The 16,836-nt window shown below is 39.9% G+C and overlaps 1 protein-coding gene across 1 annotated transcript in view; it reads right to left on the bottom strand.

The window, feature by feature from the left end:
* The window catches only part of dnah9l (dynein, axonemal, heavy polypeptide 9 like), a 509,143-nt gene that overhangs the window by 221,288 nt on the left and 271,019 nt on the right, over positions 1-16,836 (bottom strand). Inside the window, exons 45-49 of the mRNA XM_078227708.1 lie at positions 13,125-13,298; positions 10,715-10,919; positions 8,438-8,603; positions 5,423-5,525; positions 180-419 (exon numbers count right to left, since the gene is read on the bottom strand). Of these exons, the coding sequence (XP_078083834.1) occupies positions 180-419; positions 5,423-5,525; positions 8,438-8,603; positions 10,715-10,919; positions 13,125-13,298 (888 nt within the window). The remainder of the gene's footprint in view (positions 1-179; positions 420-5,422; positions 5,526-8,437; positions 8,604-10,714; positions 10,920-13,124; positions 13,299-16,836) is intronic.

Consider the following 16,836-nt stretch of genomic DNA (forward strand, 5'->3'; position numbering starts at 1 on the left):
ATGTATTAAGAATGTCAAATAAATCATAAACTGCAAATAAATAAATTAGTTTTCAAATATTTGTGTTAGAGAGATTTATGTTTAAAAGTTATTTGTAAGAACATTATTATAGTATCCAGTCACATTCAGTTTCATGAACAAGTAATGATAATTCAACAAGTATATACATATATATATACCTGGAAAATATTGGACAGATCTCGTAGATTGAAAATGTAATGGAACCTTATTGCTGTAGGCAAGAAGTTCTGAGTCATTTTCTGATGAAGATAGATAGCAGCCTGAACGACAGTATTAACAATTTTCATCACACTGTAACTGAAACTGTATTCTTGAAAATGAGCATTAAGAATGTTGCTGTAAATTGTGGCCAATGCATCTGTTCCAGGGAAATTGACTGCAAAAACAGAGAAATGTCTCTGCAAAACAAAAAACATGAAATCAAAAGCCAAGATTACCAGTCAGGGGAAACATCCTATTTCCATCTCCTGTATTACACCTCACTCTTCGATACTCTGGGGAATACAAACCTACACCGGAAACCTCCAACTCATCCGCGGTGGGATTCTTGATGCTGCTGCAAATTCTCCATTCTCACTGGCAACGGAGTGGAAATGAATGAGATCAGAGAATCCTGCTTCTAGTCTCCTCAATCTCTCCTCATAAGACAGTCCCACTATTCTAGAGATTAATCTGATGAACCTCTGTTGCACTCCCTCTATAGCAAGTATATCGTTCTTAGATAAGGGGACCAAAACTGTGCACAATACTCCAGGTGAGGTCTCACCAAAGTTCTATATAACTGCAACAAGACATTGTTACTCATGTACCCCAATTCCCTCACGTTAAGGTCAACGTCCCATTTGCCTTCCTAACTGTTTGCTGTACTGCATGCTAGCTTTTAGTGACTCATGAACAAGGACATCCAGGTCCTTTTGGACATCAGCACCTCTCATCATCTCTCCATTTATGAAATATTCTGCCTTTCTATTTACATTTATTCACATTATATTCTATCTTCAAATTAAACATTTTACAATCTTCTGGACTCAATGCTGAGATTCCCAATTTTCAGACCAAGAACTCTGCTCCCTGTTTGATTTTGTTTTGTTTTATCCATTGCCAGTCTTAATCTTGTTTTTAATGCTTTTGAACGTTTTAACGCTTTTTGGAACGAAGGAGATTGTCATCGACTTCAGGAAGCGTAGAGGAGAACAGGTCCCTGTCTACATCAACGGGGACAAAGTAGAAAGGGTCGAGAGCTTCAAGTTTTTAGGTGTCCAGATCACCAACAACCTGTCCTGGTCCCCCCATGCTGACACTATGGTCAAAAAAGACCACCTACTTTCTCAGAAGACTAAGGAAATTTGGCATGTCAGCTACGACTCTCACCAACTTTTACAGATGCACCATAGAAAGCATTCTTTCTGGTTGTATCACAGTTTGGTATGGCTCTAGCTCTGTCCAAGACTGCAAGAAACTACAAAAGATTGTGAATGTAGCCCAATCCATCACACAAACCAGCCTCCCATCCATTGACTCTGTCTACACTTCCCGCTGCCTTGGCAAAGCAGCCAGCATAATTAAAGACCCCACGCACCCCGGACGTTCTCTCTTCCACCTTCTGCCGTCGGGAAAAAGATACAAAAGTCTGAGGTCATGTATCAACCGACTCAAGAACAGCTTCTTCCCTGTTGCCGCAGACTTTTGAATGGGCCTACCTTGCATTAAGTTGATCTTTCTCTACACCCTAGCTATGACTGTAACACTACATTCTGCACTCTCTTGTTTCCTTCTCTATGAATGGTATGTTTTGTCTGTATAGTGTGCAAGAAACAATACTTTTCACTGTACGTTAATACATGTGACAATAATAAATCAAATCAAATTTTGTTTTTGGATAGAGCTATTTATTATTTTGCAATTCATACACTCTGGAGAACTGGTTTCTTTATGACAATTACTCCCTTTCACTCCATGATATATTTGTCATTTCATCTTTTATTTCATCTCTATCCCAGTCCTTTCCCTTTGTTCTTTACCCCCCCCTCCCGTGATGTTGGCAGCCTGCTCCTAATGGGCCAAGGATGCCTCTGATGGGCCCCCACACCTTTACTGACACGTACACTTAACTATAGCTGCTGAGCTTCACACATGACATGGGCTTCCTTGAACTATTGGTAAAATAGCAGCCACTTAAGGGCCTCAATAGGCCAACGACAGGCAGGCCACCTGACATCTCCCCTAACGCCCCTACCTCTCCTAAAACTTTAGACAGGTTGGGGGCAGGTGGGTAGGTGGCAGAAAGATGATTTGCTAGATTTTATGTGCCACCCCTCACCACTTCAGCAGAAGAGTGTAAGTTCTAGCCCTATGTGTGCATGACATGTCATTTTCTTTCTTCACAGATGCAGGACAATCCAGTGATCAACCATCCCTTTTGAAATAGCCCCACACAACTGAGCATAAACTTTCACCATTCCACTTGAAAGCATGCATCAACACAGTTCGCAAAAAATGAAACTTGTATTGATGGGAATGTTGGAGCACAGGTGAAGTGCTTACTGATCAAAAAGGATAGCATAAAAGCAAAATACTGTGGATGCTGAAACCTGAAACAAAAACAGAAAATGCTGGAAAATCTCAGCAGGTCTGACAGCATCTGTGGGGAGAGAATAGAAAGAAGGATAGTATTGATAGTAGTTGAGGCACCATCAGGTACAGTGCTATTTCCTCCTGCTAACTTTTATTGTGGAATAGTCATTAACCTCCAAACAAGCCTTTAAATCTAAAATCCGTTGCCTGTTTCTTCATACTTAACACTAGGAAATAGACTGGGTGGTTTGAAAGAGACAGACACCCAAATATGCATGTTCTATATCAGAAAGCCAAATGGTGAAGAATACTATGGAGCCAATCTTAACACATTTTTATACATACTTAATTTACAGTTGCACATTACAAGCATGCACCTCCTAACCAAATAACCATAGTTTCAGTATTTTCCTATTCATAGGAACATAAGTGGATCTCCAGTTAATGCCCACTACCTACACACAATTAAACACAACCAACATACAATTGACAATGCACAAGGATTGGCATGTAAGTGATGTAAAGAACCAATGTGCTGGATTTGACCTTTAAAAGAAATGATTTCAGATTTTCACCAGAACAAAATAAGTGTGTGGACTGGCTGCCTCCATTGTGGGGAGAGGCATATCCTAGCCCTCTGCAATTTTTATGAAGTCAGCACAGCTTTTCAAGCACTTATGGTTCATCACCTCTGAGAATTGTTGTAAACCATGGTCTGGATGAGGGATCTTTTGAAAGATAAGTTCAAAAGGTCTCATCCATGCTCTCTTGCCAATGTATGACCCCTACCCACTTCCATTGCCTCTCATATTCTCTCCATGCAAACCCATGTCTCTCCACCCACCCATGGACCCTCCTACCCTCTACTCATGCTCCTTGACTCCTCATACCCGCCATGTCAAACGATGCCACTACACCCATGGCCACTCATACACTCCATGCCAATCCATGACATTTCCATTACCATTCACCAAGTATACAGTCTGTCCATAACTACTGAATCTGTAGTAACAAGAGTGTGTGTGAAAAAACTTTTTGAAAAGTCATTCATTCATCAAAAATGCTTCTATTGTTACACAGCTGTTTCAGAGTAGTGCCACATTCCCTACATTGGCATTTGACAGTTTCTAACATTTCTCAGCTGTGCATTCTTCTCCAAATGGAAATTAGTAAGTACCTCTTCAATTGACCCAGTAGTTACAGTAGTTCGCACTGCCGACAAACCCTTGACAGTTTTTTCATAACTTGTTTTTCAACTGCATCATTGGATCAGCTTAAAACTGGCGGAGAAGAGGCTTTACAATGAGGTCAGCTTCCAGCCCCCAACAGTGATCATAAAAATCCCTCATATTATGCTAGAAGAGCACCATGTGCAGGTTTCCCTCCCTCCAATTACTCGCCTTCCTCCCCCTCTAATCCTGATCCCAGCCTGATTGTTGTTGACATCCCTGTCCTCCCTGAACTGTTTGAAGTTGATGCCCTGATGCAGATTTGACCCCACCCCTCCCCATATTGAGGCCCTTGCACTGTCACAAATCAAGATTCCCATCCCGCCATGAAACCATTGAGTGCCACCCCCCCCCCTCCCCCACATGACCTATTCCCCATTTACAGGCTGTAGATCCTTCCCTGACTGTGACATCTGAGACCTAGTATCAAGCCACAAATGCCCTGGACTAACCTGGTGAAGGACTAACCATACTCTGCGCACTATGCAAGGCATGACTGGCACAGGAGTAAAAGTCTCTCCCCCTCTCTGGACTGTAACCAAGTCAGACATGCCAAGCATAGCTCCCCAAATTGTGGCACTGAATAACACGGTTGTCTATGCTTTCTGGCCCCGACAACCTCTTGAGCTACTCGTCTGGACGATCTGGTTTCTGACCCTGACTAATCCCCCCAAGTCATGTATCTCTCTAAGCTCCCCCCACCCCTCCAGTCCCCCTCAAGTGTGTGTGTGAATCCATTCCACTGGATTCCATTGCCACACACCTACAACTCCCAGTCAAGAAGCCTTTGCTTTCCAGCCTACTCCCTTTGCCTGACCTGTCTCCTCCCCTTCACTATTCAAACCTTTGCCCCCCAACCACACTCCAACTCCCAACTCCCACAATGACGTAGTAGTATTATCAGTGGACTAGTACTACAGACACCCAGGGTAATATTCTGGTGACCTGGGTTTGAGTCCCACCATAGCAGATGTTGAAATTTGAAATCAGTAACAATCTGGAATTAAAAGCCTAATGATGACCATGAAACCATTACTGATTGAACCCATCTGGTTCACTAATGTCCTTTAGGGAAGGAAATCTACCATCCTTACCTGGCCTTGCCTACATGTGACTCCAGACCCACAGCAATGTGGTGACTTTTATCTGCCCACTGAAATGGGCCTAGCAAGGCACTCAGTTCAAGAGCAATTGAGAATGGGCAATAAATGCTGGCCCAGCCTTCAACACTCACATTTTGATTTGATTTGATTGATTATTATCACATGTATTAGTATACAGTGAAAAGTATTGTTTCTTGCGCACTATACAAAGCATACTGTACATAGAGAAGGATAGGAGAGAGTGCAAAATGTAGAGTTACAGTAATAGCGTGTAGAGAAAGATCAACTTAATATGCAAAGTAGGTCCATTCAAAAGTCTGATGGCAGCAGGGAAGAATTCCATGAATGAATAAAAAAAATCAGATGAATGTTACACTGGATTAGTCAGAATGCTCAAGGGCTAGACTGCAAAAAGTAAAATCACCTTATCTTGTCCTCACATTTTCTTATGTGCTGATATGAGCAGAAGTATCTTAAAAACCACAATGTTCTTACCTGAAGGCGCATATTTATAGAAAAGCTGCCTGCAGCAGGATTCATACAAGTGATGTATTGGCAATTATGAACCTCTTTCAGAGCTAACTTTTGTCTGTCATACCTAATGATGAAAACAAATGAGTCAATTAACATTTAACATCTTAAATAAGATTTTCCTACATTTTTCTCTTAACTGTATATTACTTTACCTTTAGTATTCTTTATTTTGTATTTAGTATTAAGTATTTTTTTAACTTCCTGCAGTTAACTTGACAAGTTTATCAAAGTTTCTGGTGATATTTAACGTGAATTCTTTAGCTACAGTCTACAAAATTGGCCAATTGGAATACAGCTGTGAAAAACTAATTTCTGACAAGCTAGCAAGTTGTTCAATAGTTTTAAAACCTTTGAGAGTCAGTAATACAGCTGTATACAGAGGTGGTTCAATATTTTTAGGAACATGAAAGCACTCCATATGGAAAGATCACTTTACAAATAACAATCTGTCAGTTATGAGTAATAGTGTTTGGCAAAAGCAAATTCTGGATCTAAAAATGAACTAATTTCTTGATTTCTTGAATTTGAATTCATGCCCACTATCATGTTCATCAGGCATGAAAGAAACCATAAACTGTTTAAATCAAACCTTACTTTCTGCTTATTTAAAAATTGACTTTGCTGGACCAAAACATAGCTGCCACCTGGAAACTTCCAACAATAATTAAGGACAAAGCCCATCGGGCATCGGGCAATGCCAACAGGGCAGGGCCAATGGGGGCAATCAGTGAGGGTGGGGAGGTCCTGCTATCACTCTGCATGGGGATCGATGGGGGCAGGAGAGCGGTGTATCTGAACGCCCACTGAATTACTCCAGTTTTCCCACGAATTCGACACTTCGAAATTTTGGGTGAATTCCACCCCCATTGCAATCCTAGAAAACCTTCTTCACTGTCCACTATGCCAGCAATCTTGGTGTCATCTGCAAACTTACTAATCGTGCCTCCTAAATTCTCATTCAAATCATTCATATAAATAACAACTAACAGTGGACCCAGCACCGATCCCTGAGGCACACCGGTGGTCACAAGTCCCCAGTTTGAAAAATAACCCTTTACAACCACCCTGTCTTCTGTTGTCAAGCTAATTTTGTATCCAATTGGCTACCTCATCCTGTGATATTTAATCTTATACAACAACTTACCATGTGGTACCTTGTCAAAGACCTTGCTAAACTCCATGTAGACAACGTCGACTGCGCTGCCCTCATCTACCTTCTTGGTTGCCACTTCAAAAAACTCAATCAAATTCGTGAGACATGATTTTCCACTCACAAAGGCATGCTGACTGTCCCTGATCAGTCCTTGCCTCTCTAAACGCCTGAAGATCCTGTCTCTCAGAATGCCTTCTAACGATTTACCCACTACAGATATTAGGCTCACCAGTCTGTAGTTCCCAGGCTTTTCCCTGCAGCCCTTCTTAAACTAAGGAATAACATTTGCTACCCTCTAATCTTCAGACACCTCTGCTGTGGCAGTCAATGATTCAAATATCTCTGCTAGGGGATCTGCAATTTCCTCCCTAACCTCCCACATCGCCCTGGATATATTTCATCAGGTCCCGGGGATTTATCTATCTTGATGCGCTTTAAGACTTCTAGCACTTCCTACTCTGCAATATGTACACTCCTCAAGATATCACTATTTATTTCCCCAAGCTCCCTAACATCCACGCCTTTCTCAACAGTAAATACCGATGAGAAATATTCATTTGGGATCTCACCCATCTCTTGTGGATCCGCACATAGATGACCTTGTTGATCCTTAAGAGGCCCTTCTCTCTCCCCAGTTACTCTTTTGTGCTTTATGTATTTGTAGAAGCTCTTTGGATTGTCCTTTGTCTTATCTGCCAAAGCAATCTCATGTCCCCTTTTTGCCCTGATTTCTCTTTTAACTCTACTCCGACAACCATTATACTCTTCAAAGAATCCACTTGATCCCAGCGGGCTATGCATGTCATATGCCTCCTTCTCCTTTTTGACTAGGGCCTCAATATCCAGAGTCCAGGGTTCCCTATTCTACTAGCCTTGCCCTTCACTCTAAAAGGAATGTGCTTACCCTGAACCCAGGTTAACACACTTTTGAAAGCCTCCCACTTACCAGCCATCCCTTTGCCTTCCATCAGACTCCCCCAATTAACTTTTGAAAGTTCCTATCTAATCCCATCAAAATTGGCCTTGCCCCAATTTAGAATTTTAACTTTTGGGCCAGACCTATCTTGCTGCTTCATTACCAACTTTAAAGGAATTTTTCAACTCCTGCTTTCAACTACCGGAATCCACCTGAACTTTAACTCCGACATGAAGGAACCCTCACTGTACTCTGACATTCATTAATATCCATATCTCTTTGGGCTTCTTTGTTTTAAGTTGGTCCTAGTTGTAAAACTCTGTTCTTTCCTGTCTGTTTCTTGTGCGTTTATGTGTGCATATGCAGTTGCAACGACCATTCCTCATGTTTGAATGTATGAACAAAGAATACTTCTGATTCAATCCAAAGAGTTTGCTGTGAGTCACTTTAAAATTGACTTCACCAAACAAGAGGGCTTGGGGAAGCACATCTCAGCTTTTTTAAAAAATTAAAGCACATTTGTTTATGGATAGATGGGAAGAAAAATAACATTTAGTTTGCCTCGCTCCCCTGTCCGGAACACCATTCTTGCAATGGTGTACTTGGCTAGTCCATGCAATATAGTATTATCAACAGGCACATTAACTCCATTCTCCAGCAGCCTTGGTTAAAAATAAATTACATTATAAGTAGATGTCTGGATTGCTTAAAATAGAAACTATGCTATTGGTATAAACGCATTGCTTTACCCAAACAGTCTGTGTGCACATCTTACGCTCTGTATGAAAAACCTGGTTTGGTTATTTTAAGGTACTTTCAGTCCTAGCATAATTTATTTTCTTTCCTAACACTCACAACATTAAACATCACCAAAAATAATCCACTTGCTGTAAGAGGAGCAACTTACCAATGACTGTAATCTAGATGTTGTCTGATGAGGGTATGTGGTTGGACAGTACCATAGGCGTCCACTTCAGGCATGTTAAGATCATCAATAAAATATATCAGCCTTTTTGAGCCTGCAGGAGCATAATTTCTCCCAGCTTTTTTTTCTAAAGGTTTCTCAAGAACTCCTGTCATAATGGGAAACAGCTGCATTACAGTGATTGCTATATGGTTATTGAACTTGGTGAGAACAACACAACATAATTAGTATTACTACAAAAAAATAAAGCAAATTTAATTATAGGTGCATTTAACAGTTATGAGATAGAGAAAGCATTCTCTCAATGCCTTAGAAATTAAATAATTATAAAATTACAATGGGATTTTTAGATTATGGACGTGATCTTACCAGCCATTCACACCACAATCCTGCTGTAGTGAAGTCAAAGAATTTGGCGCCCAGCCAAATCTCTGTTTGTTGCAGCAGGATGGGAAAATCCCACCGGCCTGAATGGCCGTAACATTTTGGCCATTTGTCTGGTCGATAAATTATTATAATGCAATCAGCTATGAATAAAATATTGGAATATGAATTCCGATCTCTGCTGGCACTTGTACATGGACTTCTTCTGAATAGTGAGTAGTTAATATCAAATTAGTTCTGTTTCAGCCATAATGAGAGGAATGGAGCTGAACCAAAGTGAAAAGAATAACTGGTTACCATCATGCATAATCACAATACTCCTACATGTCAAAGCAGGAGCTAAATTTTGCTTCGTTAGACCATGCAAGCCCCTTCACTCTGAAGTTAACACCTGTGACATTGTTTTCTGAAGGCGTGTGTACTGTTTCATAGATGGCCCCTTCCCAGTCTTCATAGCAAAATTGGCAGGGAATTACAGCAACAAATATGGGCATATTTTCCTATAGATAAAATTTTATGTAGCATAATAATCAAATCACATTTCATTTGAGTGACTGCGACAATAATATATTTTTGAATTAAAATTTGAATTCCTCTTTGATAGTAACTTTATAGACAGAGTTAAGATCAATTATTGATAGTTGCTTTCTGAAACCTGGAACTAATTACTGCTGTTTTAATGTTAGTAGCTCACGCAGAGGCATGTGCAGTGCTGGAGGTTATTAATATTCATGGTCAGAATGTGGTTATTGTGCATGAATTGAAACTGGCCACCTCACTCAAATTTCAAACCTTCTTGATGGCTGACATGGTGCGGTTAATGACTCTTGATTGACAGTGGTCTGTGATGAAGATTTTGACAAACTTGTAAGCAGAAGAGGATTCAATGCTAATTTGTACAATCTTTCTTTACAATAAAATAATTAATTTCCATCATTAATTAATCTGTTACCAAACAATATCAACTGAGAATTCTTGACCAAGAAGAAAGATCATAGACAATAGTTCTCACAGAGGTTTACAGCATGGAAACAGGCCCTTCGGCCCAACTTGTCCACGCTCAAAGGAAGCTGCATCACAAGTCATCAGTTAACTCTTTTTACTGGTTGGTGAATTGAATATTTAGTCTGTCAGAAGGAAACCCATGTTATCAAGTAACCTATTACAAATAATGCAGAAAACTATAAAAATGGATTTACGAGCCTTGCGATCCTTCAGGATACATACGTAAAATCAATAACTTTAGTTTCTCCAAGCTTTTTTTCAAAACTGGAATCTTGAAAATAGTTCTTTGGTTGTTGTGTGACACAATCAAACTATCCCAATTCCTTTGCTGGAAGAAGCCCGAGTGAGGAGGTAACTAGGCCAATATAATGCTATAATTGGGAACCTCCCCTGGCCACAGAGTTGTCCATCAAAAGGACGACAAAGAAGCTTTGTTCCAACCCTAGTCACAAGCCTGAGTCACATTTTTGCCTCAAATACAGCTGACAATCAAGAATTACTACCCAACAAAGTTTTAAAATTGAATGAGATGACCAGTCTCATTGATGTGTGCAAAATACTTTGAATAACCTGCCAGATGGACACCCATTCATGTACAATGGCTACAATGAAATCATGCATATCAAAAACTTGAAAGCTACACATGCCTCTCTGCCTTGCTCTGGGATATGAATAGTAGCCAGACAGTCATGCCAATTTCATTCCAGGTTACATAGGAAGGCTAGCAATAGTCGATCTTAGTTTTATGTGCTCTGCCAGTACTATTAAGGAATTCAAATCAATAATCTAATAGAGCGAGGTATATATTTTTGTTAGTATAACTATTTGATAGAATTATCTTTAAAACAAAGAAAGACAGCAAGTACTTACTCTGGAGCATGGCAGATGTTGTATAGTAGTTGAAAGGAACTTTAGTTATAATATAATCCTCGGTTAATTTTGAAATTTCTTCAGATACAAGAATGGTCTTTCCTACACCTGCATTTCCAACTAACATCACTGGTTTTCCCTTTTGCACGAGTAAATCAATGAAATATTTCAGAGCAACAGTTTCTTGAGTATGGACGAGTACATCCTAATTACAAAGAAAGAGAAACATCTGCCTGAAATGGTACAGTGACATTATTATAAAGTGCTACCGTAAAATAGTTCTTGAAACAAAGTACATTTCCTATCTAGTATTTAGAAAACATCTTTCATATCCTCAAAATGTCCCAAAGCACCACATTTGATAAGTACTGTTTTATAAAAAAGCCAATCTGCATTCACGGTCCCATATGTGATAAATTAAGTAAATAGTCAGTTGATCATTTGATTGATTTCGATTAAGGATACCAGTAAAATTTGTTACTTTTCTTTCCGTACTGGCATGAGATCTTTTGCATCCACCTGGAACAAGCAGGCACTGTTTCAGTTTAAAATCTTACACAAAAGGTGGCACCTCAGACAATGCATTCTTTCCTCAGTACTGCAATAGAGTGTCAGCCTAGATTTTGTTATCCAGTCTTCTGTGGATCTTGAATCCACAAACTTGGAGGTGAGAGCTAACAATCCAATTTATCAACTCCAAATTCCTAAATTATTTCCATTAAGAACTTTGAAATCAGAACAGTTTTAAAAAGGTATTAGTCAGTATTTTATGAGTTCTTTATGAATACAGGAACCATAAAAAGAATGAATGTTACATTAAAAGTCATGGTATCACTTGATAAAGTTTATTATGTTTGATTTTAGTAAAATGAGACAGGTTAAGCCATTTTAAACACACGTGAATCAGCTTCAATGTTTCTTTAAGAAATCAAAATAAAAGTGCTGCTTTATTTCTGAACATTTGCTGAGTAATGTGATGATGGTGGAGTGGGTGTACGTTAAAGACAAAATCTTGATAATGTAAAATATGATTTTGATGGTGGTAAAGAACATTTTTAAGATTAGTTTTTGCAAAGTACGCTTTAAGCAGAATGGGTTTAAATAGTAAGTTTGAAAGTTAGTAGAATTTTCTGCGCAGCCTGTCACGTATTTTGCAGTGGCAGAAGCGGCCCGCCATTGGCTGGCGGCAGAATCTTCTGCTCCCGTCGCTGTCAGTGGGGTATCCTGTTGAATGCACCCCTCACCGCCGAGAAATCAGTGATGGAGGTGTGTCATTGGACTGGAAGATCCTGCTGGTTTGAATGGCTGGAAAATTCAGGCCTATTTGTTTACTTTACAGAATAAAAAGACAATAATAATCATATCAAATAGTTGGGTTCAGAATGATATGCTTCTGCCAATAATGTCTGATTAGGCAAAATATCATAAATTAGTTTATCGAATAATTTACACAGTTTATCTGGAAGCTATTTCAAAACTGATTCCATTTATTTTTGTCCAATTAAATATAATCAATGGTTGTTGGATATTGTCCTAGCACCAACAATGCAACCTGTCCCTTGCCATTCCAACATTTTTTCACTCTCTCATTCTCTGTAATGATTATTATAAAGGCTAGTTGAAGCAACACAAGTGTCTGCAAAGTTCATAAACAGGAGTAATGCAATGTGGGTGGACATTCTGAAGGCACTGCTAAGAAAGTTAATCCGTAATGGAAATAACTGCTATTTTATATTTTAAAGTTTTTTTTAAAATTGCTGCCTTTTATTTATTCTAATGAAGAGCATTAGCAATGAAGCCTTGCACAGAGGTAAGCATTGATCACATCATTAATCACACATCATGGACAGTCACAAATCAAGTTCTAACAGCAAGCAGTGAATCAGAGGCAATGAAGCATAAACTCCTTCACAATTTATGATCTCTCAAATTGCATCTTTTCAACCATTAAATTGCAAGATACCATAAATTTTTATCTTCTTCACTTCAGTCACATTATTGATTCTGCCTGGTGGAATATAGAAAAGCTGTAAATCTCCAGTGTTGAATTAAATTTGAATCCTTTCTTAGAAAAGAAACTTAAGAGAAAGATCAAGGCTGTTAATTCACACTTAGGAACAAATGATGGAAACATTAAAATTTAAATGTACAACTGGGATTTGAAAGGGCCATATCAATGCCAATTCCAGTCACCATCAACCTTGACTTTTTATGTAACTGTACTTTGTTCTGCTGAATTCCATGTCCTACCTCAAAGAAAAGCAACATGTAATAGGCTGACATTTAGTTGGCTAAAAGCCAGTTATACAATAGCTAATTCCTATTTGAAACAACTAAATAAATGCTTCAATCTGTATGGATGTCTTTCCATCTTCAAACCTAATATTCAATTTGCTCTGAAAGAACCTACCTGTAGAGGGGCATCTGGTTCCATTTCAAATTTTGGGATTTTTTCTGTCCATGGCATAAACTTCTTAGTGTTAGAGTCAACATAATAATCAAAGACTGTCCCTTGGGATGGAAATTTGATGGTTCTCATTTCTTTGGTCCACCATCTACTGAATTTGCCACGGTAATCAATTAACTAGTTGAAGAAAAAAACACAATTTAGCCAATTATATAATAGTAATACTGCTGATAGAGACAATCAGATGTAAAACTAAACTAATATGTCTTTCTTCCCCACAACATCAATCATCTTTTTCTATATTTTTATTGAAGATATTTTCCAATTTTGCAAAAATGCAACAAACCCCAAGGATTGGTATGGTACAACATAATAATTTTCCCACATATACATACAGAAAGAGACAAGATGCACCAACGCTGTTGGTTTGGATTATTTATTATTTATTACAAACAGCGCCTCCAAGGATGTTTTAGAGATTGGGGAAAAACAGGATAACAAGATAAAGCCGTGAGTACATGGCATAACGGTGCAAGCCTTCTCTTATAGGATACTAAAGATAGAGCCACATAACTTCCAGGATTTTCAAAGTGGCTGCTGTGAATGCGTATTCAGCCAAGGAGAATATAGGATATTGACACTGATATAGAAAAGGTTGGACAGCTGAAGATTCTCTTGCCACGCTTAGGGGCACGCCAAAGCATACTTCTCCATCTCCAGCTACACCTGGAGTGTTACTGATACAAACCAATGGGCGGGTTTCTGCAGCCGCACGTGCCCCAACATTGGAAATTCCTGCCCGAGCTCAACGCACTGCGGCGGGAAATGGGAGAATTTCGGCCAAAGTCTTTTCCCAGAATATGTGCTCTGTCTGCCCCTTTTACAGGAGTCCATCAGAGATTCTTTGACCCCAAAATAACAATACAGAAAAAAGCTATGCAACACCTATAGCTCTAAGAAGGTTTTCCTCACCAGCTGTGAGGATCTTTTGGACTATACGGTCAACCTCTACACGAAATCACCTCCCCCCCCCCCCAATGTGGTGCTACGCATGTTGACCATGGCACGAGTAAAGGATACCATATAGTGTATAGCACCATTATAAATGCAAGGATCATAAGAAGAAAAAACATAAATAACGCACAGCCCTAGTGCCATACAACCTACCCAGCATGCTGCTCAACACTCTCAAGCTCTTTAAGGATATTAAACCACTAGGATTCAATTTTGACACAGAGCCAGAAGCAATGCAAGTAGTCTCCCATGCCGACACTATAGTTAAGAAAGCCTACCAACACCTCTACTTTCTCAGAAGACTAAGGAAATTTGGCATGTCAGCTACGACTCTCATCAACTTTTACATATACACCATAGAAAGCATTCTTTCTGGTTCTATCACAGCTTGGTATGGCTCCTGCTCTGCCCAAGGCCGCAAGAAACTACAAAAGTCGTGAAGGTAGCCCAATCCATCACACAAACCAGCCTTCCATCCATTGACTCTGTCTACACTTTCTGTTGCCTTGGCAAAGCAGCCAGCACAATTAAGGACCCACGCACCCCAGACATTCTCTCTTCCATCTTCTTTCATCGGGAAAAAGATACAAAAGTCTGAGGTCACGTACCAACCGACTCAAAAACAGCTTCTTCCCTGCTGCCGTCAGACTTTTGAATGGACCTACCTTGCATTAAGTTGATCTTTCTCTATACCCTAGCTATGACTGTAACACTACATTCTGCACTCTCTCCTTTCCTTCTCTATGAACGGTATGCTTTGTCTGTATAGCGCGCAAGAAACAATACTTTTCACTGTATACTAATACATACGACAAAAATAAATCAAATCAAATCCTCATCGAAACATCTGCGATCAAAGATATGAGAACGCACGATTACCAGCCAGGGGTCAGGGCTCGAAACCAAGATATGATGTGCCCCGTCAGGATTAATATGCCCAGCTATCATGTCGAGATTTTCAAAAATCTTGGTAGCCAGTTCTGAAAAAGCTATAGTTGGGAGCTCTCCGCAGCTTCTTTGGGAAAGCTGGTCACATGGACACATTTCCTCTGGCCCCAACTGTCCAGATTGATCAGGATATCTGACATAGCATTTAGCTGATTTTCCAAGGATTGAAAGCTGGCCTCAACTGAGGAAACTGCATTCAGAACAACAAGGATTCTTTCCTCCGGTATATCAAGCTTCTAACTGTTTCTCTGCAGTTCAGTAATACGAATGCTGAAATTCTGAGCCAAAAAGCCGAGTTGTTATCTATAATCTTAATAATATTGGCAGTCATCAGCTACAATGCTTTTTGATGTCGCCAAGTCTACCGCATGGTAGGTTGTTGCATAAGGTTAAATCTCACGGGATCCAGGGTGAGGTATCTAAATGATACAAAATTGGCTTCTTGACAGAAGCCAGCGGGTGGTTGTAGAGAGTTGTTTTTCAAACTGGAGGCCTGTGACCAGCGGTGTGCCTCAGGGATCAGTGCTGGGTCCACTGTTATTTGTCATTTATATTAATGATTTGGATGAGAATATAAGAGGCATGGTTAGTAAGTTTGCAGATGACACTAAGATTGGTGGCATAGTGAACAGTGGAGAAAGTTATCTCCAATTGCAACGGGATCTTGATCAATTGGGCCGTGGGCTGATGAATGGCAGATGGAGTTTAATTTAGACAAATGCAAGGTGATGCATTTTTGGAGACTGACCCAGGGCAGGACTTACTCAGTTAATGGTAGAGCGTTGGGGAGAGTTACAGAACAAAGAGATCTAGGGGTACATGTTCATAGCTCCTTGAAAGTGGAGTCACAGGTGGACAGAGTGGTGAAGAAGGCATTTGGCATGCTTGGTTTCATCAGTCAGAACATTGAATACAGGAGTTGGAATGTCTTGTTGAAGTTGTACAAGACATTGGTAAGGCCACACTTGGAATACTGTATGCAATTCTGGTCACCCTATTATAGAAAGGATATTATTAAACTAGGAAGAGTGCAGAAAAGATTTAGTAGGATGCTACTGGGACTTGATGGATTGAGTTATAAGGAGAGGCTGGATAGACTGGGACTTTTTTCTCTGGAGCGTAGGAGGCTGAGGGGTGATCTTATAGAGGTCTATAAAATAATGTGGGGCATAGATCAGCTAGTCAATATCTTTTCCCAAAGGTAGGGGAGTCTAAAACTAGAGGGCATTGGTTTAAGGTGAGAGGGGAGAGATACAAAAGTGTCCAGAGGGGCAATTTTTTCACACAGAGGGTGGTGAGTGTCTGGAACAAGCTGCCAGAGGTAGTAATAGAGGCGGGTATAATTTTGTCTTTTAAAAAGCATTTAGATAGTTACATGGGTACCTTGGGCATAGGGGGATATGGGCCAAATGCGAGCAATTGGGATTTTAAAAAAAGGGCGGCATGGACAAGTTGGGCCGAAGGGCCTGTTTCCTTGCTGTAAACCTCTATGACTCTATAAGTTGAGAGCCTGCTCACTGACCAAATTATCAGTTTGAAGGTTCAGCTCAACCCCGGTTGTCTCCGACTGCTTCTTTCAATCAAGGGTTTTCATCACTTTACTTGGCATTTTGTTCCAGAACTTAACCAGAAATCTTCCAGGGACATAGTACGGAGTTTCTCTCCAGGATTAGGTACTTATGGACTGTGCATTAGGATAAATGAAAGGATTAAAAGATGAGTACTGCCAGAGCTCACGGAAACACAACCATTC

This window comes from Mustelus asterias, chromosome 14 (assembly GCF_964213995.1).
Source record: "Mustelus asterias chromosome 14, sMusAst1.hap1.1, whole genome shotgun sequence".
NCBI classification, from domain to species: Eukaryota; Metazoa; Chordata; class Chondrichthyes; order Carcharhiniformes; family Triakidae; genus Mustelus; species Mustelus asterias.